At 43.3% G+C, this 26,076-nt stretch overlaps 1 protein-coding gene across 4 annotated transcripts in view; it reads left to right on the top strand.

Annotated features, from left to right (window-relative positions):
• Positions 1 to 26,076, top strand: part of RUNX1 (RUNX family transcription factor 1) — a 258,688-nt gene that overhangs the window by 140,440 nt on the left and 92,172 nt on the right. For 3 of the 4 annotated variants that reach the window (XM_039480494.2, XM_074389309.1, XM_074389307.1), the window contains exons 3-4: positions 14,565 to 14,603; positions 20,426 to 20,679. In XM_039480494.2, coding sequence (XP_039336428.1) covers positions 14,565 to 14,603; positions 20,426 to 20,679 — 293 coding nt within the window. The remainder of the gene's footprint in view (positions 1 to 14,564; positions 14,604 to 20,425; positions 20,680 to 26,076) is intronic. The other variant, XM_074389308.1, reaches the window with a different exon arrangement.

Here is a 26,076-nt window from a genome sequence, read left to right on the forward strand (position 1 = left end):
CAGTAGATTAATAGTATTTACTTTTTGGCAGCTTATGGCATTACTTCTTGAGAATTTCAAAGAATTCTCTGTATCTCTTCTTGGAGATGTAGCCTTTCTCAGTCCAAATGCCTTTTTTAGGGCTGGAGTTTAATTTATGTGATTGCAATCAGGAAACCACTTTGAAAGGGAAGAAATCCATTTAGCTTTTCATGAGTTGTAAATTTTCCGTAAATAAAATTTCACAAGACCCTCCCTTTTTTAAAGAAGTAGCAAAACGGCTCTTGGAGGAGTGGCAGGGCATGGGGGTGAACCACTGATTCACAGATCAGGGGGTCCCAGATCAGCCACTGCTTCGGGAGCTTAGAAAAGCCACTCACTTTTCAGAGCCTTCTTTTCCCTCTATAAAATAAATGGATTGTACAAAATGTTTGCTAAGAATCTTTTCACCTCTAAACAAAATGACTCAATGCCATTCCACAGAAGGATGGCCTTCAAAACAGCTTCACTCCGTTTTGTTTCATAATAATCATTCACTTCTGATGACCATGTTGAGCTTGGCAAAGTGCTTTGGCAGTTACGACTTAATTTGGTTTTCTTGATAACTTTTTTTAGATGACATGATTTTAGACTTGGCAAAGGAGGAAACTGAAGCACAGAAGGGTTAGGAGAACTTCAGAGAGCCACAGGGCGCCAAATACCAAGTCAAGTAACAAATTGAGTACTAAGAAAATAAGACATTTTAGGCTAGAGGCTTTCTAACTTTTTGAATAGCAAGAAACAGTAAGAAGCAAATTGCATGCCAGGGCTCAGGGGAGATACATCCATCAAAAAAAGAGCTTCAGGAAGCAGTATTCACCCTTAATACTTACGAAGCACTCTGTTTTCTAGTTATTCTCTTCTATTTCTTCTTCTTATTTTTCTTTTGTTATTATTATTATTAAAACCAATCTATGGGTCACAACCTAAGGTTTAGAAGTCACTGTTTAGAAATTTTCACATGGCAGCATCCTTCTTTTTGCTAAATTGGAAGTCGAGATCTACTTCTCTGTGTCCCTTACCTGTGGGCAAATGCTAAGTGGGATTCTCCTGTTAGGTTTTCCTGCTGTCAAGAGCCTCCGCAGCCTGTACATAAGGAAAGTGCTGTCCTTAGAGTCAAGGTTTTTGCTGAAGGGGTCACATGACCTTCCTGGCTGGCTTTGAATACAAGGTCAAGTCCTCATAAATAATGAACACTAATGACAATATCAAAACACCTATTTGCATCGTACCTTCACTAAAGTCAGAAGGAGAATTGGGGCTGCTTCTGCAAAAGGGCATGCAACTCTCTAAATAAAGAGCTTTAATGCATTTTATATTTAAACCATAAGGCCATGGGCTCAAACCCAAACTGAGATGGGCTCTGCTCCTTAAGTACTATTCTGGAAAAAGCATTGAAATATTTATCCATCTGGGTTCTGTGTTTCTAAAGCAGTTCATTTCCTTGTGCTGCACTCTAGAGTGGGCCTGTTTGCAAACCCCCTTTAACCGGGGAGTGATTGCGCTTCAGAAGCAAAAGGAGTCCTTTAGGAAAGTCATTGTCTATGAAATGTATTCAGTGAGAACTGTGAAGAACAAGCTTTTTTGGGGGGGAAGGGGGGACGTGTAATTCAAAGACGGTCTACACTGCACTGACTGGGTAAAATTCTGACTTCCATTCCGTCTCTTTGTGGCCTTAGGCAAGTTGCAGAACCTCTTTAAGCCTTAGGGGATAATAGTTCCTAACTTAACGGTATTAGCAAAAGGATTAAATGAGATAATGCACAGAAAGCCCTTGCCACAATGTCTGAAACTCAGAACAGCTCAGGAAATGTTGAGGACCACTACTGTCTGTCCACTAAAATTTGCTCGGTCATTATAACCCTATTAGTATAAATAAGGCTTTTGCTTTGGAGGAATCAGTTCCACAGCTTTCTCGGTCCTCATGGACTAGCAACACTTAATGGATCCCATGAGATCAACCAAGCAGATGTCGTGTTTTCAGAAACCCCCAAACCTGTCAAAACCAAGCATAACCCAAATCTAATGCATTCCTAGGCTGCTGTTCTGCTATCCAGGCTCTTCCTGGTACGATAAACTATTTTCTTGACCAACAGAGCCAATAGTGTATAAACATATATTATTTTAAAAAATAGAAAAGTACCATATTTACTTTTGAAAATCCAAAACTTTGTTTCAAAGGGGAATTCAGTTTCTTTTTCATACATACTGAATCTCCTTCTCTTTTGTTCATATCAAAATAAACAGACCACCAGGAGAGAGGATTCTTGTTTTATAGGTTGCTATAGACGAGTTACGTAAGGTATACTTACTTAGGACTTCCACATTTAAAATTTTAAAGATCAGCAAAGAGAGGATGCTCTTTTCTAGAGAAGTTTTAATTTTTAGGTTCTGTAGGGGGAAAATCTACTTGATAAGTTTCAGATGATCCAGCATTTTCTAGGTATCTATCCACACTTAATTTTTTTAGATCCAGATATTTGAAGTTTAGTAAAAACCAAGGAAGTATTCACTTTTGTTGTATCCATTCTCTATAATTGAGGAATCAATGTGCTTTTATGCATTCATATAACATCCTACTTTGTATCCAAATTTCCTAATTTTATTCATAAGCATTCTAGAACGCTTTGAAGATAAGTTAACAGAATAACTTTCTGGCTAAAGAACTTTTTCTCTTGCTTTATCTACTGCTTTATCTTAAGGCAGTATCATGTCTTCACTAAAGGAATGTCTTTTGGGGGGAGTGTGATTAATTAAATCCATGTTTACCGTGATCAGAACAGAACATCATACACAAAGGTGAAAATAAAGCTTACATATAACTTTATTTCCTTCTCATTCCCAGTAACAGAGGGTTAACCTGAAGTTAATCCATTTCCACTCTAATTGGGAAAGATGGGTGGTGGGGAAATCATTTCAGTAGCAAAATGAAAATTGCTAGCCTGGATATGCCTGAGGCAAAAAGAAAAGAAATGAATTCTCTTGTGAGCGTGATTAGTGAGGGGGAAGAAATATCTACATCTTGCACTTCATTCCATGTCATTGTTTAATTTGCCAGTGTTAAATAATGACCTCTAGAGCAGTACGTGAATCAGGAGAAGGGGGTGTGCAGGTCTCCTAGAGTGAGTTCATTGTGTACTGTGTCCGGGCGCTGTGTGTCCATCATTCAGCTCAGTCAGGACCCGACTCAATTTGACAGCTCAGCTCCCAGGTGCAGATGTTTGCCGACTAAAAGTGGAGCCCCCACTGGCATATTTGGTAACGTTTTCTCTTTCCTCCTTAGAAGTCCACTTCATTATTTGGTGTCTTTGGTTAAAGAGAAGGCTAAACAAAATGATTTCTATTTTAGAAGACTTACGTTTTCTGCATTAAGGGAAAAGACTTGATCGAGAATATTTTTTCTCTAAAATGTGAGATGCTTCCTAAATCGAGAAGTTGTCAATTGCAGAACTTCCTAAAACAGAATGCTTTTGAAAAAAATCTTAAAACCCACATTTATATAAATATTTGCTGCAGGCCCCCCTTGAGAACTTACCTAAAAGTGCTGTATCAACCAATAATGCATTTGAAATTCTCCTCAAAATCAGTGTCTTCACATGCAATTGTTAAGAAAACTAGAAAAGAAAAAATTTGGAGTGTGTTATAGTCTCTCAAGATCAGTGCGCTAATTGGTGAGTGATTCAACTTGAGATAACCTATCATTTATGTTTTGGCTAATTTGTGGTAATATTTTCATCAGCTGTTCTTTGCTCTGGCTCTTATTTTAAAAAACAAACTACTCTGCGAAAATATGTGATAAAATTTTTCTAGTGTTGTTTGTATGTTTCTAATAATTTTTGGATGATCTCTGAATATAGCTTTCATTGCACATGTAAATATAAATTAAAAATTAGCTATCAAGTCATATCTATTTTCAGATGTTTTAGTTTAATTTTATTAGAAGTCTTTTTCACTTTTTCTCTCTACCTTTCAGAAACAGAACTCTACAAAATTAGCACCATTTTTTTATTTTAAAATGTAGCAAAATTTGCCTTTTTAGAAAATAGATTTAAATGGTAGCATTTTTCTAAGCAAGTCCAAAACAATCGTGTTAAAAAAAGTTTAAATCACGGCCGGACGTGGTTGCTCACGCCTGTAATCCCAGCACTTTAGGAGGCCGAGGCGGGTAGATCACGAGGTCAAGAGATCAAGACCATCCTGGTCAACATGATGAAACCCCGTCTCTACTAACAACACAAAAAAAATTAGCTGGGCATAGTGGCGTGTGCCTGTAATCCCAGCTACTCAGGAGGCTGAGGCAGGAGAACTGCCTGAACCCAGGAGGCGGAGGTTGCAGTGAGCCAAGATCGCGCCTTTGCACTCCAGCCCGGGTAACAAGAGTGAAACTCCGTCTCAAAAAAAAAAAAAAAAGTTTAAATCTCACTTAACTGTGGCTTAAGAAGTAGACAAAGATGTTTTATGAGAAGTCTCCACAAAAATATTTGCTATTCCATTTTAATGTATTATCCATAAAAATTCTATCATTTATTAGATATCAATTATATAAAATTAATAATGTAATCTGAAAATATATAACCATTATAATACAGATCTTAACAGTTTCATGAAATTTAGAAAATGTAATTATATAATCAGAGAATGGGATTATTACTTCTATTGTTGCTGACTTTTTCCAGCTGTTTTTTATTTTCAATTACAACATAAAATTTTAAAGTTTTTGTAGACTATGGCAATTTCATGACCCCATAAAAAAACAGGATAGTGGGATTCTTTTCATGTAAAAGTCTGTTTTCCAAATTTGAAGATAACAGTATTAATATGAAAGTATTTGCCATCTTATCTGAATGCCTATAGAATACTTTAAGGCTATTTGGCAAAATTTATTATTTAATTGACAAATGTAGATATATCAGTAATTCCTTCATAGATCATGACCTTGTAAGTAAGACTAACATCAAATCTAAGATCACGGTCTTACTCTTGATTCTTGAGTAGACTTTCTATGTCCCAAAACAAATAGGTGATTCGGCACCCATAATTTAGCAAAAGCTTCTATAGTCCTTTTCTAAGGATTTCTGCTATGTTTATGGGAAATTTCTCTATAGTCTACAAGGAGTCACAAATAGAAAAAAAAATATTTTACTAAAAAGTCACAAATTTGAGGTAGTAACAGTTGTAATAATAATAATGAACCCTATCTGTTTACTGTATAGGAATTAAATTATGTTGTACATCCATATTATTTCTTAAGGTATTATTTTATAATATCATACATAGTGAAACTTCACTAATGGAGTAAACAGAATTAATGAAAGAGCTTAATTTTAATATTTTTAATGATTATAAAATTATTATGGATAACACTGAGTAACTGTGTGTCTCTTCTCAATTGTCATGTAAATTATAGAACACAATAGCCATGTGTCTGTGATTTTCTAGAAGATGCAGAATCTTAGAGTTTTGTTTTATATACTTGTTTTAAATCATATCTCCTTGAATCTGCTTTTTAAAATAGGCAATACTTACGTGAAATTAGAGAACCCCTATGTGAAATGGTAAAGTCCTTAAAATGTAATGTCTCTAGTTGATTCTGGGTCCTGTTTTTTCTTCCTGGCCCCTTCCCACTCGAAACCCAAGTTCACTCCAGCCATATGCTAAGGTGGGTAAGCACCAGACCCACATAGATTTCTCACAATTCTAAGTGGCATTTGCATAAATGTTCCAGGAGCTGGAAAGCCCACCTTGTCCAAGCCTCTTGTTTTGTGGATGAGGAGGCTGAGGCTGGGACAAGGTAATTAACTAACTTGCTTGCATGGCTAGTAACAAACTTCCTACGGGTTCCTCTACCTTATGAGATAGTGAGTACTCATGCACTCAAACATACTGGGGTTCATGTTAATTGCATGAATGAATACAGCTATCAATAACTCTAAAACTTAAATTTTGACTTTGGAATCGGAGCGAATGATTACCTAGCTACTATTTGAACATAATATGTGTGTATGTGAATTTAATATATATATTTATATAGAATATAGTTGTATTTATGTCTTTATAATATATATTAATATCTTTACTTCAAGTAGCTGAGAATTAGTTGCCAATGTAGAAATTTGCTGCTTCAGCCAGCTTTGGGGAATTTCCTTTGCCTGTCCTGTACCCACCATTGTCCACACTTAAGCTTAACATAGACCTACCCACTGCTCTACCATCTCACAAAGGGTCCTCTTATCAAACTGGTCTGCAGTTAATCTGCTACCCTCCTCCCTTCAAGAGCCAGTTAAAATGACTCAGTTATTTTTAAACACAAAAGTTGCAAAAGGAAAAAAATAATACCTTCCCATTTCATAATTCTCCTGGTGAAAGAGCAAATTGTAAACACAAGGAATCTGAATAAATAATTCCATTTCAGAAGCAGCATTTGCTGTGGGATGGCATGTGGCACATGAGGAACAGGACCCCTGCTTTTAATTTATATGTTCATTCATTTCTTTTTTTACTAAGAAAAATCATGTCATGTTTCTAATTCATTGTGGCAGAAATAGCTTTAAATATATTAACTAAAATGCCCCAAATAAAGAAGATTACAAAAGAAAGCAGACTCCAGAAGTATTAGCAACTTTATAGACTCGGCATCTATCATCCACCAGAAAATCTTATTGGTGTGACATCCACCAATTAGGTAACTCAAAGCCACGGAAAAGTTCCTAAACTCTCCTCCCTGGAGCGCAGTCCATTTTCAGATGCTCCACTTGGATACTTTCCCATAATGCTTAGCTGAAGGATATCACTCAAAGAGAAGACGGGTTTCATGTGGAGAGTGACTTCTCAGTGTATCTCTTAAAACATAGCTTCTGTCTGTAGCTGATGAGAATGTGGAAAAGGGTTCACACATCAGCTCCTTAACCTCTGTATTCAACCCATAGGTCTAATGGATAGAAACGGGTATGTTTGCCTGAAAGAGACAGCTGGACCTTCAAGGGTTCCCATCAGCCCTTGAGAACCAACACAGGAAAGTAGGGCCAGTGGTTTCTCTTATGAACCTCTCGCATGTTCCTGCTCCTTGGTTATTTCTTCTGATTCAGATGGATTCCATAGCTTAGACCAATGGCTGCCTCCCTGAATTGAACTATTACTGTGCTTTAACTGGTAGATTGCTAGCAAACTGATACATTGAGTGGTTTTTTGAAAAATCTATGTACTATTTTTCAAAATAAACCTGTTTATAGGAATTCCTATTTGAGAGTGAGTATCGTCTAACCGGTTGGAGATTCTATTTTAAAATCATGGCCTGTTAAAAATAGAACCTCCAATTCTGATCCGTAATGCTTATAATTAAAAATCCATCAGATGTGTTTCATAGGGAACCAGTTTTTCTGGAAAAGAAAGGGACAGGAGATGCTTTTGTAATATTGTTTCAGAGCTCAAAGAAACCAAAGCACTGTTTTATAGGCTGAGCCATCCATGGGTGGTGAACGTTAGGTGGAAACAAACAATGTGTGAGATTAACCTGTGGCCATGTGTGGCCATAAAAATGTATTAGTGGTGTTGACAGTGGTTAGTCGGCCTTTGCAACTCAGTTATTGCTGCATCTGTGTGTGTGTCCTTCTGTCTTCGAGTCAACCAAGTGATGCTGTAATAAAAATCCTGAACTTTGCTTCGGGACAGCTCAGAGGGAAAACATGAGTCAAGAAAGATGCACTGTTTAATGGTCCTCACTAACAGCAGTTTAAAAACAGTGTCACTCAAGCACTGCAGACTAGTACCAAAATTGCTATACAGGGTGAATTGTGGTCTATAGAACTGTACTGTCCAATATGGTAGCCACTAGCTCCAAGTGAGTATTGACCACTTGCAATGTGACTAAACCAAATTGAGATGCGCTGTACATGTAAAATACACAGAGGCTTTTGAAGATATAGTACAGAAAAAAGAAAAACGTAACATAGCTAATTAATAATTTTCATATTGATTACATGTTCAAATGACAATGTTTTAAATATATTGGGTTAAATAAAACATATTAAAATTTATTTTGCCTATTTCTTTACTTTTTTAGTGTAGTTACTAGAAAAGCTTAAATTATGTATATGGTTCTCGTTATATTTCTATTGGACATGCTGCTCTAGAATGAGAAAGAATGTCCACATGGTTTTTGTTTGTTTTTGTAGAGATGGGGTCTTGCTATGTTGCCCAGGCTGGTCAAAAACTCCTGAACTCAACTGATCATCCAGCCTTGACTTTCCAAAGCATTGGGGTTAGAAGCTTAAGCCTGTCCTCACGGTTTAAAGGCAACTTGTCAGGATCTAACAAGGAAATTTGACTGGTAATATTATAATGTTTTGACCATTTTGCGGGCTGCTGGCTACAACTGGGCATGCTGCAGGCAAATTGCACAGGCTCAGAATGGGACAATTACTAAATCTTAGTGTCTTCATTTATAAAGTGAAGGGACTCACGATGGACCACTCTCTGCTCAAGAATTAAATGGGATATGTATGTAAAGTGACTTCCTTGTGAGGTCTGCTAGAAGATGTACTGGTGACTTCTATTACCATAGTTGTCTTAGTCAGCTCAGGCTGCTATAACAAAATACCACAGACTAGGTGGCTTACACAGCAGACATTTATTTTCTCACAGTTCTGGAGGTTGTAGAGTCTGAGATCAGGGTGCCAGCATGGTTGGTTTCTGGTGGAGGGAGGGAGAGAGAGAGAGAAAGAGAGAGAGGGGGATCAATCTGGTCTTTTATTATAAGAGCATTAATCCCATCATGAAGACCCCAGCCTCACAACCTCATCATAATCTAATCACCTCCCACAGACCCTACTCATAGCAGCACATAGAGGATTAGGGCTTCAGTGTGAATTTTGGAGGGATACAAACATTCAGGCCCTAACAACAACTTAAAAAGTCCAATTCCACTGGGCTTAGTGGCTCACACCTGTAGTCTCAACACTTCATGGGGCTGAGGTGGGCAAATCACTTGAGGTCAGGAGTTTGAGACCAACTTGGACAACATGGTGAAACCCTGTCTTTACAAAAAGTACTAAAATTACCGGGGGATGGTGGTGCATGCCTGTAGTCTCAGCTACTTGGGGGGCTAAGGCAGGAGGATCATTTGAACCCCGGAGGTAGAGGTTGCAGTGAGCTATTACACTAGTTCACTCCAGCCTGGGTGACACAGTGAGACTCTGTCTCAAAAAAGTAAAAATAAAAAAATAAAATAAATAAAATAAAAGTCCTATCTGAGATACTGGGTCCTCGCCAACTCTGAGTGCAGACCTTGAACGTGCAGCAGCAGGGACATCACTGGGAGCTTATTGGAGATGGAAAATCTCAGGCTTCTTCCCAGACCTGCTGAGGCAGAATCTGTAGTTAAACAGACTCACAGGGGCTCAGGTACACATTCACTTTATGCAGTGCTGCCTAAGGAATTTAAAGGTGAGTAAAACACATCCTCACTGGCAAGATGTTCACAATCCACTGGTTGTGTGTTTGTGTGACATGACAGTGAGTCTAGAGAAACTAAGGCAATTATCTACTGGGCTGTGAGGAGACTCAATAAAAGATACCCTTACTCTCCAGTGATCCTGAATCGACAGTGAGATGACAAAGGAGTCAAGCAGATGGAGATAAAAATATCAGCTTTGTCACTGATAGAACTTTTGGAGAGCATGCCTTAGGTGTGTGGCTTCCTGCCACTGAACTCCAGAAATAGGGAGACTCGCTCACCAACAACACCCAAGCAGTGTCTCCCCAAAAGAACAAGGAGAGGGAAAAAGCATGTCCAGGGTACTTGCTTCTTTATTTTTTGCTGTCAAACAAACAACTTACCAAGCTTAGCAGCTTAAACAAATTTAGCATACAGTTCTGCAAATCAGAAATCTGGTGGGGATGTACTAGATTCTCTGCTCAGAGTTCCACAAGGCAAAAATTTAGGGATTGGCCAACCTGAGTCCTTACTTGGAGGCTTTAGGGAGAAATTTACCTCCAAGCTCATACAGGTGGTTGGCAGAATACAATTTCATGTGGCTGTAACATGGCGGCCCTCATTTCCTTGCTAACTGTAGACTAGGGGTTGCCCTCAGCATCTAGAGACTGCTCTCTAGTTCTTGCAAATGTCCACTCTGTCTTCTAACTACAATGCTGACTTCACTTCTGCCCCAGCCTGAGAAAACACTGTTTTTAATGGTTTCCTGTGATTAGATTAGGGCTACCAGGAAAATTTCTCTGTTGCTTGAGTCAAAGCCAACTGATTAGTAACCTTAATTACATACACAAAAGATATCTTTTATTCCACGTACTATAACAAGAGCATAATAGTGCATCATATTCCCAGACCCAGGGACGAGGATGGAAAGTTTGAGGGGTTTCTTTTATACTTCTGCCTTCTACAGCTGGTTTCTGCTTCTAACACTACTAACCAGGCAATTCAATCTTATATGGTGGAGGAAGAATGAAGATGTAAAAAGAGGCCAAGCGTTTTACACTAAGGAATGTTGTTCCATAGAAACCTGAAGCCAAGGAAGGGGTGGTCCCACCACTGCCTCTCACCTGCCCCACCCCCAATATACTTAAATAGCTATAACCCAAAATACATTATAGTTCAAGTCACACAGGAGATGTGGAGATGACGATGAAGCATATGATTGGTCTTGAGAGGCAATTTCACCTGAGGCAGAAGGATCTGCCCCTCTCCAAGATGAGGACAGTAAAGGTGGCTCTTAACCCTTCAGGACTGTGCTAAAAACCTTCCTTTGAATTCCAGAGAACACAGTCAGCAGAAATATGGTGTGGGAGACTCATCTGGAAGTACTGTATGCAATTAGCAGGAACCCCATTTTTAGGAGATCTTTGTAAGAAGTCTGCTAAGAGCTAATGAGAACTTGAACCAGAATGACGTCAACAGGAATTGAAAGGGGGGCTGAATTGTTATCAACCAAAGAAATCCAGAAAGAACACTTGGCAAAAGACTGGATGAGGGCAAAGATCAACCCAGGGATCAAGTCTGGAAACAGAGAATGATGGTGCAGCGGGGGAAGCAAAAGGAAGGACTGGGTCGGAGCGGAAGCTGATGAATTTGATCTTCAGTAAAATACACGTGGCAAACACTAGTTTTCTCAGGTCGCTTCCACCGTACACACGTGCACACACATACACACACATACACCTCTCAACATTGGTCTTTCCCTTCCCCTGCTACCCACCAGTTTCCCTTCCTCCTCCAACAAGTTTCAATGTCCCCTTCCCTACATCCCATTCACTTTCCACTCCCTGCTCCATTTCTGCTGCCACTCAGTTGAATCTCTTTTGGCAAAGGTCACGTGCTCTCTCTGTAGACAAGTCCAGTGGAACCTTTCCAGTTCTTCTTTCCATGGCACCTCCGCGGCCTTTGGGACGTGTCCTTCCTTCCAAAGCTAGTGTTTTCCTTTATTCTTATTCCTTACTCTCTCCTCTTTCTTTTCCCAGCTCCATCTCCTTAGTTGCCCCCTCTTCTGCCCACCCCTGGCAGGTTGATAATCCCAGACCTGTGAATGGTCTCTTCTCACTGGAAACAGTCTCTGAAACTACCATAGATAGTTTGATCGTACCATAGATACAATCTGAAACTACCATAGTCTGAGGATGTTTTAGCTCATTATTTCCACATGAAACCTCTCCCCAGAATTCCTGTTTTCCCTACCAACCAGCACCTCCTCTTCTGTTCTGGGCACCCAAAGCTCAGAGAGACATCCCGATGTCTCTCTCTGCAAACCCACTATTTCTGGTCTTCTCTACTATTATTAATGGGCAGATGCTGGGGAGACTCCTCCCCCTCCCTCACCCCAAGCCCCTCTACCATCTCCATTGCTTCTACCTTAATCCAAATCCTCATGACCCCTTGTCTGACAACTGCAGTGGCTCCTCACTCCTCATCTCTACACCCTCCAATTCACCGAGCCACTGTTGACAGGTTTATTTTTCTAAAATATATATTAATTTTGTTATTTCCCAGTTTGGCTTTGATAGATCAATCTCCCTCACATTGAAGTTGACATTTCCTCAGGTTGCATGTGCTTCCAATGACCTATCTATGTCCATGTATCTGTGAACTGCCACACTCCATCAACCACCCCCCGAACCTGGTCTCAAACCTATACCCCAGCTGTACTGGAACTAACACAGTGATCTGTTTCATAGACTCACATCCTTGCTCATGATGCTTCTTCTGCCCTGAACACCGTCTCCCTACCCCACCGTCACGTCCCTAAACCCCTCCTCTAGCTCTTGGAATCACTTAAAAATCTACCCAACCTCCAAGAATCAAGTCAAACATCACCTCTGCTAGGAAGGAAGTCTTTCCTGGGCCCACCAGGGGCTGCTGGCCCCTCTTCCTCCTACTTTCCCTCCCACCAGTTCCCAGGGCCCTGGACATGTGTCCCCCAACAGCCATGACACTTCTTTACTCTCATGTTTGTCTTTTGTCACCAGTGAGCCTAGCACCTTGCCTGGGACGGAAGAAGCATTCAAGGAATGGTGCACAAAAATAAATAATTGTGATAAAAAAAAAAAAGGAACATAGCTTACCATGCATGTGGAAACTATATGTAGATATGAATGTCTGTGTATATGTGGTGTGTGTGTGTGTGTGTGTGTGTGTAGATCAAGACTGATGTGAACTTGGGCAAGTTTCCTGAACTGTCCAAGGGTAAGGTTTCTTATCTGTAAAACGGGGATAGCAACGAAGTTGCTGTAAGGATAAAATCAGGAAAAGTATGTAAAAGCACTTCTCCCATTGCCTGGCATATAATTGCATTCAATGGCGGATGGAGGGAAGAGAGAGCTAGCACGCAAGCGAGCACACTGGAGGATGAGCTACCAGATTCACTGCTCACTGTCAAAAACACACACAACCTCTCCTCTCTTGCAGTTCGCGTTCTGGCGTCTTTAACAGCTTCATGGGCAAATCGCTTCAAACCTGCACAGATGCTACTTCACCTGGGCAGCAGTTTCTCACCCCCTGCCCCTACCCCCTCCCCAATTTAACCACATTTGCTGTGTTCTCAAGGCTGCTGATACACAAGGAACTAAGAATAGTTTCATAGTTACCAATCATATTTTTCAAAATCCATTTTTGCCCGTGTTTTTTGATTTTTAAAAATCTTGGCTTTTTCCTCAGAATTGCTGAAATGTTAAGTGTGTAAATAAACCTGTGTTTTCTTGCTCTCCTACTCCAATTTCTTAGACTCAGACAAGGAAAAGCTTCTCTGGGTCTCAGGAGAGAATTTCCAGGGTGCATGGTTCCGCTGGCTGTGCTGTCTGGTCAGTCTTACCCTTGTGGATTCCACACCCCCACCCCACTGTCCCAATACCCATTAAAACTGAGCTGACAAAACTTCAGGATACATTTGTTATTTCTTACCTTATCATTCACAATTAGTGCAAATGATTATCTCTCTGCCTTGCTCTTTAAGAAAAAAACTTCAGAGAATCATTTTATCTACTTGTAAACCACAATCTTGGGATTCTTTTTTTTTAGGACGGTCCTTTGAGACTATACATATTTAATTCCTTTAATATTTCATCATAAAATAGTCCTTCAGAACCTCTTATTTTAGTTGTTCCTTTTGCTTTGGCAAAAATATAAAACCAAAAGAGCTGCAAATCTTGTTTTTCTGCCTATTTAAACAGCATCTGGAAATCTGAAATAATTGTCTCTTTTCTTATTTTAAAAGATTTTTTTAAAAACACACAGTATACTAAATATTGCGGTGTGGAGTTGAAAGCTTGAGATCATCATTTGAAATGCTCAAATCCTGTCTTTGAAAAACAGTATTTCCTCTTCATTACTCAGTGCTGTTATCAATATACAAGGCTGATAGAGTAATTTCAAATACACAACATTATATGTAGATATTCAAAAGAAGGAAAAAGCTTCATGTGACTTTGCTTAATAGGTTTACCTATAGTTGTAAATGCAGCAGTATACAGTAAGTGATCCATATTTGGGAATTATCATATAACAATTATTTCTAATAATAATTGATATAATCTATTATTTAATTGATATAATCTATTATAGCTTGTGAGAGGTTTAGATGTAAACAATCTGCCTGCCTAGCAAAGGGAAGGGAAGGAGAGTAAGCAGGGAAAAATGTTTCCAAAATGTCCTATCATTAGAAGTAAATGGTCATAAATGTTTTTCATTCAGTTACGGTTTGGTTTTAATTTCACCTTGAATTCTAACATTCCTACACCTTCCAAATGTATTTTAAATCTTCACTAAATAAACCACATTTTCATCACACACAGAGCTTAAAAGAAGTGATTCTATGACAGATATTCAGTATTAGCTAGCAATGGAAAACATTGGTTGAAGGTACATAAAACCACGTGCATATGTAATCGTTTTTTAACTTGGTGATTTACTATTTTGTCATTTTTGTGTCAAAACTATAAAAATCTCCAGTGCTAAAAAGTGTGAAAAATGAGTTAGAAAAAAAAAAAGTGGGGGGAGAATTTTTAAACTTGCATTATTTTTATTTTCCTACTTTCTATTATTTCAGAATGCATACTTGGAATGAATCCTTCTAGAGACGTCCACGGTATGTTTCATTCCAAGTTATATTTTCAAACAAAATATGCACATTCGTATATGTTTCTATGATTTTATATCTATGTATCTCTATGTATAACCTGTGATATCATTTAACCAAGTAATTAAGGCTTTTTGCTGATTCCAAAATACTTAAAAGCAGTTCTCCATATTGTAGATGTTATACCATATAAAATATTTCAATGAAAGCTTAAATGATACCCTCAGTTCTACAGCGTTTACCACAGGTCCTTCTGCTATTAAATGCCTCTATACAAGTCTCTAAAAACAAAATAGAGCTTGGCTTCTGATGCAGCCCAGTTTATTACCTCTGTTATAGCAGTGGTAATGAAAAATTTTTGTAAGAGTAAAATGTTTACTAAGCATTCCTAAATTTAAAAAAGATTAATTTTAAAATGTCAGCTTACTACTTGTGAGGTACACAATAGATTTATGAAGTGAAAGTGAAATAATGACACATTAACCATAGCATCCCACAGAAGCATTCAGATGGAGGAAGGATGTAATGGAAGAACTAAGGGCTCGCCTCCCCATAGTAATTAGATTTGAAAAGTGAAGTAATCTCAAAGCCACTTCAGAAGAAAAAAATGTTTAATTAAATTCCAGTGTTCAAAACTGGATAGTGTGTATGGCAGGTGATTTGTACATACGTGTTACTCTTCATCAAAATTGTTTTCCATCCCCGTACATTAATACAAATTGCAGCTATTTGGTCCAAAACCATAGCAAGATACATTCTCTATTTTTAAAAATGTAAATTGGTCATTTAAAATAGAAATAATTCTTTTACAGGTATATTACATTTTTACAAATGTAATTTGGGAAATATCACATTGCTCCCAAAGGGACATTTTAAGATAATTGTTGAGACTCTAACCCCATCTTTACGCATATTTTCGGGAAGCTTTTGAAAGAGCAAAAATGTAAATTATTTAGTTATCTTCTGAGACCACCTATAGTTATTTACCTAAAGTTGCAGAAGAAAAACGTCAATGAACTGTTACTGTTTTCCAATGAAATTATTTTCCTTCCAACTAACCAAGTACTATTTTTCGAATCTACTGCGGAAATTTACATTTCATTCCTGTTGTGAGCCTTTTTCAATTCTCCTCCCTTCCTCTTCCCGAAACAAATTTAGAAAAATCTGCCAAGTAGCATCCACACAACATATCGCTTCGTTGCTTTTTTTTTTTTTTTTTTGTAATTTTGCTTTATGACAAAGGTAAATTCTAGCATTACTCCAAGGAAACACTGGGAATGAACCTCGTAAAGCTTCCTTTCCTTTCTCCCTCAGGCAAAGGAAGGGGAATTCTGTACTGCCGCTAAAGTGAGTGCTGTTGGTGGAAAGGAATTCCTCATTTCTCACACGCTGTTGCTGGCCTTGAGAGTGCAGGCTCCCTGATGCGCCCTGCAGACTAAGGGGTTCCCTGTCCCCCGAGCCCGAGCCTCTTTCTATTCAATTCATTTTAGAGTCTCAGTAAGGAGGGGCAGTGGTTGGTCTGTTTCTTGTTTTCAAGAGAGCGTCGCGCCGCGCAGTTACAGCCCCCGCCGCTCCCGTTAAACCCAAATGCCCGGCAATCCCAACGAGTCAGGGAGCAAAAGCTTTGGCTGCTATCAGCTTTTTGTCGCGCTTCAAACTCGGGATTTATCGGTTGAATCGGTTGAAACTCCTAGCTGAGCAGCTCCCAGGACGCAGCCTCTGAAGCCTAAATAAAGGTGGTGCATGCCCGGTTGGGACCAACTTTCCTTACTCGAAAAGGGAACTTGACTCCCTCCCGGGAGACTGCAGCCCACGTCCGACTCGCAGCCCCTCGCAGGCTTTAGGGTTTTAGGCAAGTGGCCCGAGATCCAGACGAGCCTCCTTGCACCTTTCCAAGAAGCAGATCTCCGGAGTCTGCTATTTTCTCTGGAGTCAAAGCCCACTTTTGGAGCCGCCACACCCTCGTGCTTCCTCCCACATCTCGAGGGTCCAGGGGATACATTTGTGGTGGCCCCAGGAGTCCTGGGTGGGATCTCGGGGAAATGGATGCGAGCCCAGGCGAAAAGCACCCCTTGCCCAGAACCTGCCTCTAGAGCGGGACGCGTCCGAGCCCGCAGGCAAAGGCGCAGCGGCCCAGACGGACTGACGGGTGGGACGGCGGGCTGGCGGGCGCGATGAATTCCGCCCAGGGACAGTTAGAAAGTGGACGTTTGGCAGAGGGGTGGTTACAACAGGAATTAGGTTTTAAAAATCATTTTAAAAATAAGTTTTCTGAGACCCCAGGTCCATTGAAACAAAACTGCACCAGGGTGCTGGCAGTGCCCAGGATTTTCCTGCGAGAAAGGAGCAGAGGGAGACCGGAGGGGGCAGAGGCCGCGGGTCGCCCGCCTTAGCCGCGGGAGTCGGGGCTCTAGCAGCATCGACAGCCCCGATCGGGCCCCAGGCACAGGAGCCTCGGGAAGAGTCTCGACCGGGCCGCACAGCCAGGAGTCCCGGCGGAGGGTCCCCAACCCGACTGGCTGTGGCTCCAGATCGGAACCTCGGAGACGCGTCGCGGCCGTTCAAGCTCAAGTGGGCTCTGGCGGCCGATTCCTGTCGTTTCTCGTCGAACTCCAGTTCTTCCTGGGCGACCCGAAGGCCACGCGGCGGGCCGCAGAGCCCCGCGCCGTCGGGGGTGTCCCGGGAGCACCGGGGGCTGCACGCGGCTTCCAGCGAGGGCGGCTGCTGCCCCCTGGCGTCCTCCCGAGCCCGCGGCACGTGCCGGCAGCTCCGCGCAGCCCCAGCCCGCCAGGGACAGGCTGGCCTCAACGCCGGCCGGCCCCGGCCCCCTCCAGCGTCCCGGCCCGCGGCAACGCCCGGGGACAGTCCCTGCGTGGCAGCGGCCCCAGCACCCCAGCGCTGGGGGAGGGAGGAGGGGGCGTCAGGGGCCCCGTGGGGCTGGGCGGGGGACCCCTGCGCGGGGGAGCTGAATTGAGGGGCTCCGCGGGGACGGCAAAGAAGCTCGCGGTGGAGCCGGGCTCCGAGCCACAGCCCCGAGATGGAGGAGAGGCCCCGGTGGGGGGACTCGTGGGGACGCGAGCAGCCTCCGCGGGGAGCGAGCCCCGTCGGGTGGGGTCGGAGTTGGCCGCGCGCGCCGGGCCGGGGGCGGGGCCCTCGGAGCTCCGCGAAAATGCCCGCGGCGCCGCGGCGACCGAGGCAGGGGGAAGCGGCCGTCCGCGCGCGAAGTCGGGGTGGGTTCCGCACTTGGGGCGGCTCTCGCGCGCGGGGCGGGGAGAGGAGCGGGGTCCGCTTCCGGGGAGCCGGAGGGGAGACGCGGGGCCCGGGCGGGCTGTCCCGCCGTTGCGGGGGCCGGCGCTGCGAGGCCCGGGAGCGAGCCGCGCGGCTGCTTTCAACTTTCCTTCCAGCCGCGCGTTCCTGGGGTCTTTTCTGACTAGGAAACTCCTCGCGGGCCGCTGGCGCACGCAGCCAGGGTGAGGCGCGCGGCGGGATCGAGCCGCGGCCCAACGCAGCGGTTAAAAACAAACACCCTTTACAGAAACCGACCCGAGGGAAGACGCTGAAAGTAAACGACACGCGCGGACGCCGTCCGGCCTCATGCAGGGAATCAGCGCCGCTTCGCCGCAGCTGCCAGCCGGGCGGTGCAGGAGCGCGGAGCGGCTCCCCCGGGCCCCGCGGCCGAATCTCACCCCCACCCGGGAAGCGGGGGCCCGGCCCCGGGCGCTGCGCAGGATCTGGGGCCGCCGGCGGGCTTCAGCCCCGGTTCGGGAGCCTCGCGGCGGCCGCTGGCCTGCCTGCAGCTGGTCTCGGGACCCGGCCCCTCCGGGCGCGGCGCGCGGGCCGGGTCCTCCCCGGGCCGCCCGGGCCTGCCTTTCTCTTCCCAGGTCTCGGGACCGCGGCCGCTCGCGAAGTCGCAGAAGCCCGCGTGTGGCTGCGGGAAGGGGTCGGCACTCGGGCGGGGCCCCGGGCCAGGATGCGGGCGTGGGTGCGGGGGCGCGGGGGTAGCCGCCGACTCCCCGCCCGGGCTGCGTACAGTAGCGCGCGGCGCGGCGGCGGGGGCGCGCGGGCCAATTCCAGGAGCCGGCGGCCGCGAGCCGCGCCCTGGCTGATACCGGAAAGGCCTGTGATTGGCCGCCGGCGCCCCTATGCAAACGAGCTGAGGGAATGGAATTCCTCCGGCCGGGCTTACAGTAAAAGCACGTTCATTTCCAGGCACTCTCATTCATACAGCCAGCGGGCGCGGGCGGGACGGGCGCCCCGCGGCCGGACCCAGCCAGGGCACCACGCTGCCCGACCCCGCGCTGCCAGGCACTTCTTCCCGGGGCTCCTAGGGACGCCAGAAGGAAGTCAACCTCTGCTGCTTCTCCTTGGCCGGCGCTGGACCTTCCTTTTTTTGTTGCTTTTTGTTTTCGTTTTTCCCCTCTTTCTTCCTTTTGAATTAACTGGCTTCTTGGCTGGATGTTTTCAACTTCTTTCCTGGCTGTGAACTTTTCCCCGATTGTTTTCCTTTTACAACTGCGGGAGAAAGTGCGCTGTGGTCCGAGGCGAGCCGTGAAGTTGCGTGTGCGTGGCAGGGTGCGTGGCAGGGTGTGCGTGCGTGTGTAATCCGAGCCGCCCGGTCTGTTTCGATCTGCGCCGCGGAGCCCTCCCTCAAGGCCCGCTCCACCTGCTGCGGTTACGCGGCGCTCGTGGGTGTTCGTGCCTCGGAACAGCTAACCGGGGGGCACTGGGCAACGGTGGAGGAGGATCGTCTCGCTGCTGCCCGAGTCAAGGCTGAGTCACCCAGCTGATGTAGACAGTGGCTGGCTTCCGAAGAGTGCGTGTTTGCGTGTGTGTGACTCCGCGGCTGCTCAACTCCCACCAAACCACAGGACCAGCCACAAACTTCACCAACATCCCCAAACGCGAGTTCGCAGATGTGGAGAGCTGTAGTACCCTGACTGTCATCGACTGGGCCTGTTTCTTCTTATTATTATTATTATTAAGATTAGCTGAAGATATTTGAAATGCTGAATTTTCTGCACTGAGCATTTTGACAGAATTCATTGAGAGAACAGAGAACATGACGAGTACCTCTAGTTCAGCCCTGCTCCAACTGCTGAAGCTGATTTTCAAGGCTACTTAAAATCTGCAGCGTACATTAATGGATTTCTGTTGTGTTTAAATTCTCCACAGATTGTACTGTAAATATTTTATGAAGTAGAGCATATGTATATATTTATATATACGTGCACATACATTAGGAGCACGACCTCTGAATGTCGCAGCTCTTGCTTTTCAGGACTGAAGCCAGTTTTGCATGATAAAAGTGGCCTTGTGTATCGGAGATGCTTGTGTTCTGTTGGAACTTTAGACAGAACTCACCTGCAGAAAACTGACAGGCATTAACTACTGGGACTTCCAAATAATGTGTTTGCTGGTCGTTTTACTCTCCGCATAAATATTTTAGGAAGTGCATGAGAATTTTGCCTTCAGGACCTTTTGTAACAGCCAAAGACTGAACTTAAAACTCTGCAAGCAAGACTCGAAGAAGATAGTCTCCACTTTCTAATGCACTAAGCCGTCGGTTGCTAGGAGCGCATCCTGGGTCGGAGGCCTATCGGCAGAACCAGAACTGTCCCCCACCCCAGAACCCACCCTGGACTGTTAGTAACTTAGTCTCCCGGGTCCCCCAACCAGCACCCCCCCTCCTCCCTCAGTAATAAAGGCCTCTGAACTTGTATGTTGGTCTCCCGGGAGCTGCTTGCTGAAGATCCGCGCCCCCGTCGCCGTCTGGTAGGAGCTGTTTGCAGGGTCCTAACTCAATCGGCTTGTTGTGATGCGTATCCCCGTAGATGCCAGCACGAGCCGCCGCTTCACGCCGCCTTCCACCGCGCTGAGCCCAGGCAAGATGAGCGAGGCGCTGCCGCTGGGCGCCCCGGACGCCGGCGCTGCCCTGGCCGGCAAGCTGAGGAGCGGCGACCGCAGCATGGTGGAGGTGCTGGCCGACCACCCGGGCGAGCTGGTGCGCACCGACAGCCCCAACTTTCTCTGCTCCGTGCTGCCTACGCACTGGCGCTGCAACAAGACCCTGCCCATCGCTTTCAAGGTACTGGCCCGGAGCGGGTGGTGGGAGGACAGGCGGAGGCCGGCGAGGCCCGGGGCGATCCGCGAGGGCAGCGGCCGGGCGGGCGGGGCTGGATTCTAGAAACTGGCCCCGGCAGCCCGGGGTCAGTCTTCCTAGTTTGGGATGCGGGGGATGCTGTGTTGCCGTGGCGACCCCTCGGGAGGGACTCGTCTCCGCTTTTGGGGGAGGCCTTCCCGGGAGGGCTGAACACATCAGGGTGACCCCAAAGACATCCACTGGGAGCCGGTTGGGACCTACCTGGCAGGGTCCTTAGCTTTGATACAAAGTAGGAAAAGTTGTAACCCCGCCCGGCAGGGACAGCCCGTCTGCTAACTAATTTACTGCTGCCCCTACTGCTAGCTTAACTCCCAAACCATTTTGTCTTCCTCAGATGAAGGCATCAGGAAATAAAATAGTGATTGATACTTTTCTACCTTCGAGTCAGTGAAAAGAAACTAACAAGGGAAACTGTCACGGACTTTTTCCCCCCTTCTCTAACCGCCCTATAGGAATTAGCATGTCCAAAGTCCACAGCGGGCGTAGTTAAGTTTGCAAAAGTTTTCTGAAGAGTTCTCTGAGCTTTTTAGCTTGCTGCTGCCAGAGGTTGCATGTAGCGAATCCTGTTTCTTTTCCCGAAACCGTTCTGAATGCTATCATCAGCTCACCTGGATTAAGCCCGGGGCGGCAAAAGGTGACGAGGCTGTATTCGGAGAGCCGGGGGTCCCAGCGGCCCGCTCCCCTGTTAGAGGAGGGGGCGGCGCGTGGCCCGAGACTTCAGTGCGGCGGCTCCAAAGATCTCCCTTCACTTTCCACCCTTGATCATCCCCTAGCTTTCAGCTGCCTTTAAAAACCTTGGCCTTCAACAGGGGTATGAAAACAACCCCAGGCGTTTCTAAACAACCACCCTACTACCCTAACAGCCTGCAGTGGGAATTTAATTTCTGCAGTGGAGATTCTGTTTTGTCTTTGGTGGGTTTAAAAAGATGCTACTACGTAAAATCAGTGCGGGTCATTTCCTGTTCATTTAAAGGGCTAATCAAGGTAGGTGGTTCCAAGTGTAAAGATAAGCTACTTAAAAAAAAAAAAAAAAAAAAAAAAAAAAAAAAAAAAAACTGTTTAAATAATTGTCCCCTTTAAGGGGAGGTTAATTTAAGTTTTTTACACTTCCAGGCCTCAGCTGGGTCTTGATCTTATTACAGCGAATAATAGTCACTTTTTAAGAAAGTATTGTCGGAGTTATTTTTAAGCTTTATACACTTTCAACACTTAGCCTGTGATTTCTAAAACAACGAAATTTTCAGTTGTGTCTGTCTATAGATTTGCCTCTTTTTCCACTCACTTTTCCAAAAGCAGTTTTTTGTTTTGTTTTGTTTTGTTTTTTTAGTGGGAGTGGAAATGAGAAGGAATGCAGCGACTTGCTTGACTCTTTTTTCCCTCCCTCCATTTACTTAGATTTGGGTTTGGGGGACCATTTTACTTTCACATCATTCTAACCCTTTGCATAAATGGACTTAGCGGTGAATCTGTAGGGCACCCGCATTGAGAGGGGACCCAACAGGGTTGGGCCATAGGGTCACTATCAGATAAGAGCAGAGGCAAGACAGGCTGATAACCACCAAAGGCCATTTAAACCTGACTGCCCCAATGCACCAGAGCTCCAAGAGATTTGCGGCCTCCTTTGGGGGAAAATCAGGGTCTCTTCTGAACTCCCTCCTCTGCCAGGGAACCCACACTCAAATATATCAAAATGCTAAATGATTAATAAAGAATCTTCAGGAGTTGGAGCAATTCAGAGTCTCAAGTCATTACGTGAAAATATTTATTTTCTTCTAAAAAGAAAATGAAAAATCTTACATACTGCTTTTATGAGCCATCAGGATTCTTTTTAGCAGAAATCATAATAACCCTAGTTTCCTTTTTAAAATGACTTTTGGCAATTCACTTAAAAACAATTAATTTATTTTATTGAGTGATAATCTGTAGGCTACTAAAAATCAAAATATAGATCTCTTGAAAAAGTTCAGGCAGGCCTCTTGAGAACATTTGGGGGAAGGAAAGCATAGCAGAGAAATCAGACCATTTGTTTAATATCTGTCACCACCCCAATCCTCATAAAAAGAGACTTCTTCTCCAGGAGACCTGCTCTCTGCGTAACTAGAAGAGTAGACAAAATGTTCAGTGAGACAGCAACTGTGAAGGGATAAAACGTTAGGGATAAAAGAAGCAAAACCTCCAAACCTGCCTACACCACAGGCTCATTTACTGTATGTCCCCGGCTTCACTCTATTTATCCACCCACCCAACCGCATCCCAAACAGTTTCTACAGAAATTATTATTTTAAAATTTGGATCTGAAATAAGCCAAAGGCAATCTCCCTAGGAAGTAAATCAGTAAGTAATTATTATATTCTCCATGATAAAAGAAGCAAATGTGAAACAATGATAAGGCCTGATGATATTGATGAAAATATCATTTAAGGGCTTCTTAGGAGTCTTCTGAAGTTCTAGAGGTAAATCCTCTACATCAATCTTCTAAACTAAAGAGAGAATGAAAATTATGAATTTTCTTTAAAATAGATTAGAATAACCCTACTTGCTTATTTTGGACCCCAATCTGTTCTCCTCCTACTTCTTGCCTCCCATGGAACACCTTTAGAGTATCAGATATACACGGCTTTTACTACTAAGAAAACCTTACATTTGCTGTGTGTTGTGCTGTATTTACAGAAGTAGCCTAAAAAGCTGTTTTGATCACTTAGGATGTATTGTAATACCATAGTATTATAGCATGTTCAGGCCCTGGTACACCAGAGTCCAAAGATGTAAACATGCCTGCGGCAGGGAAGTTCAGAGACCTTGGATTCTCATAGTAATATTCTTTTCATAAAAAGGAAACAAGTAATATTTCTGTCGGCAAGATCACGGTCCCTAGCTATGCCTTAAATGTCATCTCAGCTGAATTCTGTGTTCCACTCCGCAGCCTTCTTTGAAGCACTGGAAGATTAAGGGATTTGAAGTAAATGAATTGTAACTGTAATTTCAGCCTAATTAGAACTGGTTTAAAATGCCAGTTTGAACTGTGAACAGACTAGCCAAGAACAGTATTGGGAGGTCCATGTAGCATAGAAGAGAGTTGATATTTTGCCCAACTTCCTGATACTTTAAAAACAGAGAAGTAAAACAAAATATGAGATATCTTTGGCCAGCAAGTCCCTTCTTGCCTGTTTGGTCTGTGTTAAAATGTAAATGTTTGTGTTTCCTTACCTATTGTTTATAGCGTTTCATTCCAGTTGTTCCTTTTTTCTGTTTGAAGTTAGATATTTTTTCATTCTCCCCATATTGCCCATCAGTGACCAAACCTGTATCAAATTAGCACACGTTAGTTTTAAATTTAAAAAACTTTTTAAACCTAGCTTAAGTATGCTTGTTAACAACTGGGCAATATACGTTATTAATGAAATTGCTCTGGATTAAATAATTTCCCTGAACCTGCCCCCTGCCAAAAAAAAAAAAAAAAATCCCTCAGAGATCAATACAAGGCCAAGTAAATGATATGTAAGTGCCCAAATATCTTTAATTCGCTTTATTAAGAGAGAGAGAGAGAGAGAGAGGAGTGAGAGTTAAACTTCTATTTTTTTAATTCTTAAATTCCAACATCGACAATATTTTCTTATTTAGCCTCCATGATAATTTTATCCTATGTTTGTTCCGACTTGGCGAAGTTCTCGTGAATTTGCCAGATTACTAATGAGGATAGTATTGGAAAGATGAGAGAGGCACAGGCGGGGGGCACTGTGAGAGGAACCAGCAGTAGGAGGCAGATAATTCAGAATACATTCCTGTAGTTATAAAAAAGGGATTTGTTTATTTTAATCTTTTTACAGATTCAGACCCAACAATGAGTTATTCAGTTTGAAACCCACATAGTCGAGGCAGCCCCTGTGTACCTTCTGAATGTTGAGTTAAAATTGAGAAGCCTGGGTCACCACAGGGAGATGAAGATGAGGAAGTAAAAATATGTGTTCAAAAAGGGCATTTCAACACTGTGAGCTAACTTTACAAAGGGAAGTGAAAATAGTGAAAAACGGGGGAAAATTTGTTGTAAGAGACTAAAAAGAGCAACATAAAGCAAGCCCATTTTTTCGGGAATAGAAAAAAAAAACAGTAACAATAACCAAATAACTGATCAGGGAGATTTATTTCAATGATATCTTCTTAAAACAAAAAGGAAATTGTATTACTGCTCTTAATGAAATGGCAACAAACACACTTATAATGGGAACTAAATAGCTAATTAGAGGGTACTTGGGGAATAAATAGCAGTGTTTTAAAATCTCCTATATGGAAAACATGCCCAGCAATTGGAATGAAAGGATTAAAACAAGCGATAAAAGGCCCAGACCTTGACAGTGCAAGTTGGATAAAATAGAGGAAAATGCCTCCCTGTTTCCATGAGACTAGATTATCCTGGTGTAGTCTTGGGGTTGGAAGTATGTTTATCTCTCATAGTGAGTTAGTTCATGTTCTGTGCCATGCTTCTCAGGACCACAGGACTGAAGCCATTCTAATGAGTAAAAACTATCGATGGTCATCTGGAGGCCACAGGGAAAGGTGATGGCTAGGCAGATCATGAAGATGGGAATCTTGAGAAACATGACTTTGATATCATACAAGTGAGTCCATAGCAGTCTTTTTTATATATAGAAAAAGAGGCCTGAAAATAGATACTACCCAAAAAAATTACACAGCAATTATTAAGGTAAAAATGGAAAAGCAGGAGTCAGAGGAAGGAATAATAACAGCAGATTAAGGAATGCTTTACTGTTACCAGTTCAAAAACAGCAACCAAAAATGATGATGTAATTGGAATGAGTTAATATAAATGTCACTACTGACTAAGAAAGTACCATAAAGAATATCAGAACTGATCAGAATAAATACAGCTTGGGGCATTTCCATTTGAAATTGCATGACTCCTTTCAAAAATAGAAACAATGGAAATATAGCAATAATAAATATCTAGACCTCGAAAATCATTTCTAGAAGGGCTGAATAATAGCCAAGCAATTGTTACTATCGTGGGAAGTATCTTTAGGTCATGCTTTTCAGAGCATTTTACTTTGGAATTCATTTTCTTGATTACCTGAGTATAAAAAATATTTATCTACCAGTTTTCTCCAATAGCCCTGATAAGACTTCATACCTATTCAGTTACATTAAAGAAATTCCTGGTCAAGATCAGCTGGGCTAGCAGAAAACCTCAGGCATCTGTGAGTACATGAGTTGACACACCTTGAGACTGACAGATATAAAAATGCAACCCAGTTTCATCGCTGAATTGAGAGGAGTGCATAGAAGTGAATGTCCCATCTTTCTGAG

This window comes from Saimiri boliviensis, chromosome 18 (genome assembly GCF_048565385.1).
Source record: "Saimiri boliviensis isolate mSaiBol1 chromosome 18, mSaiBol1.pri, whole genome shotgun sequence".
Lineage (NCBI taxonomy): Eukaryota > Metazoa > Chordata > Mammalia > Primates > Cebidae > Saimiri > Saimiri boliviensis.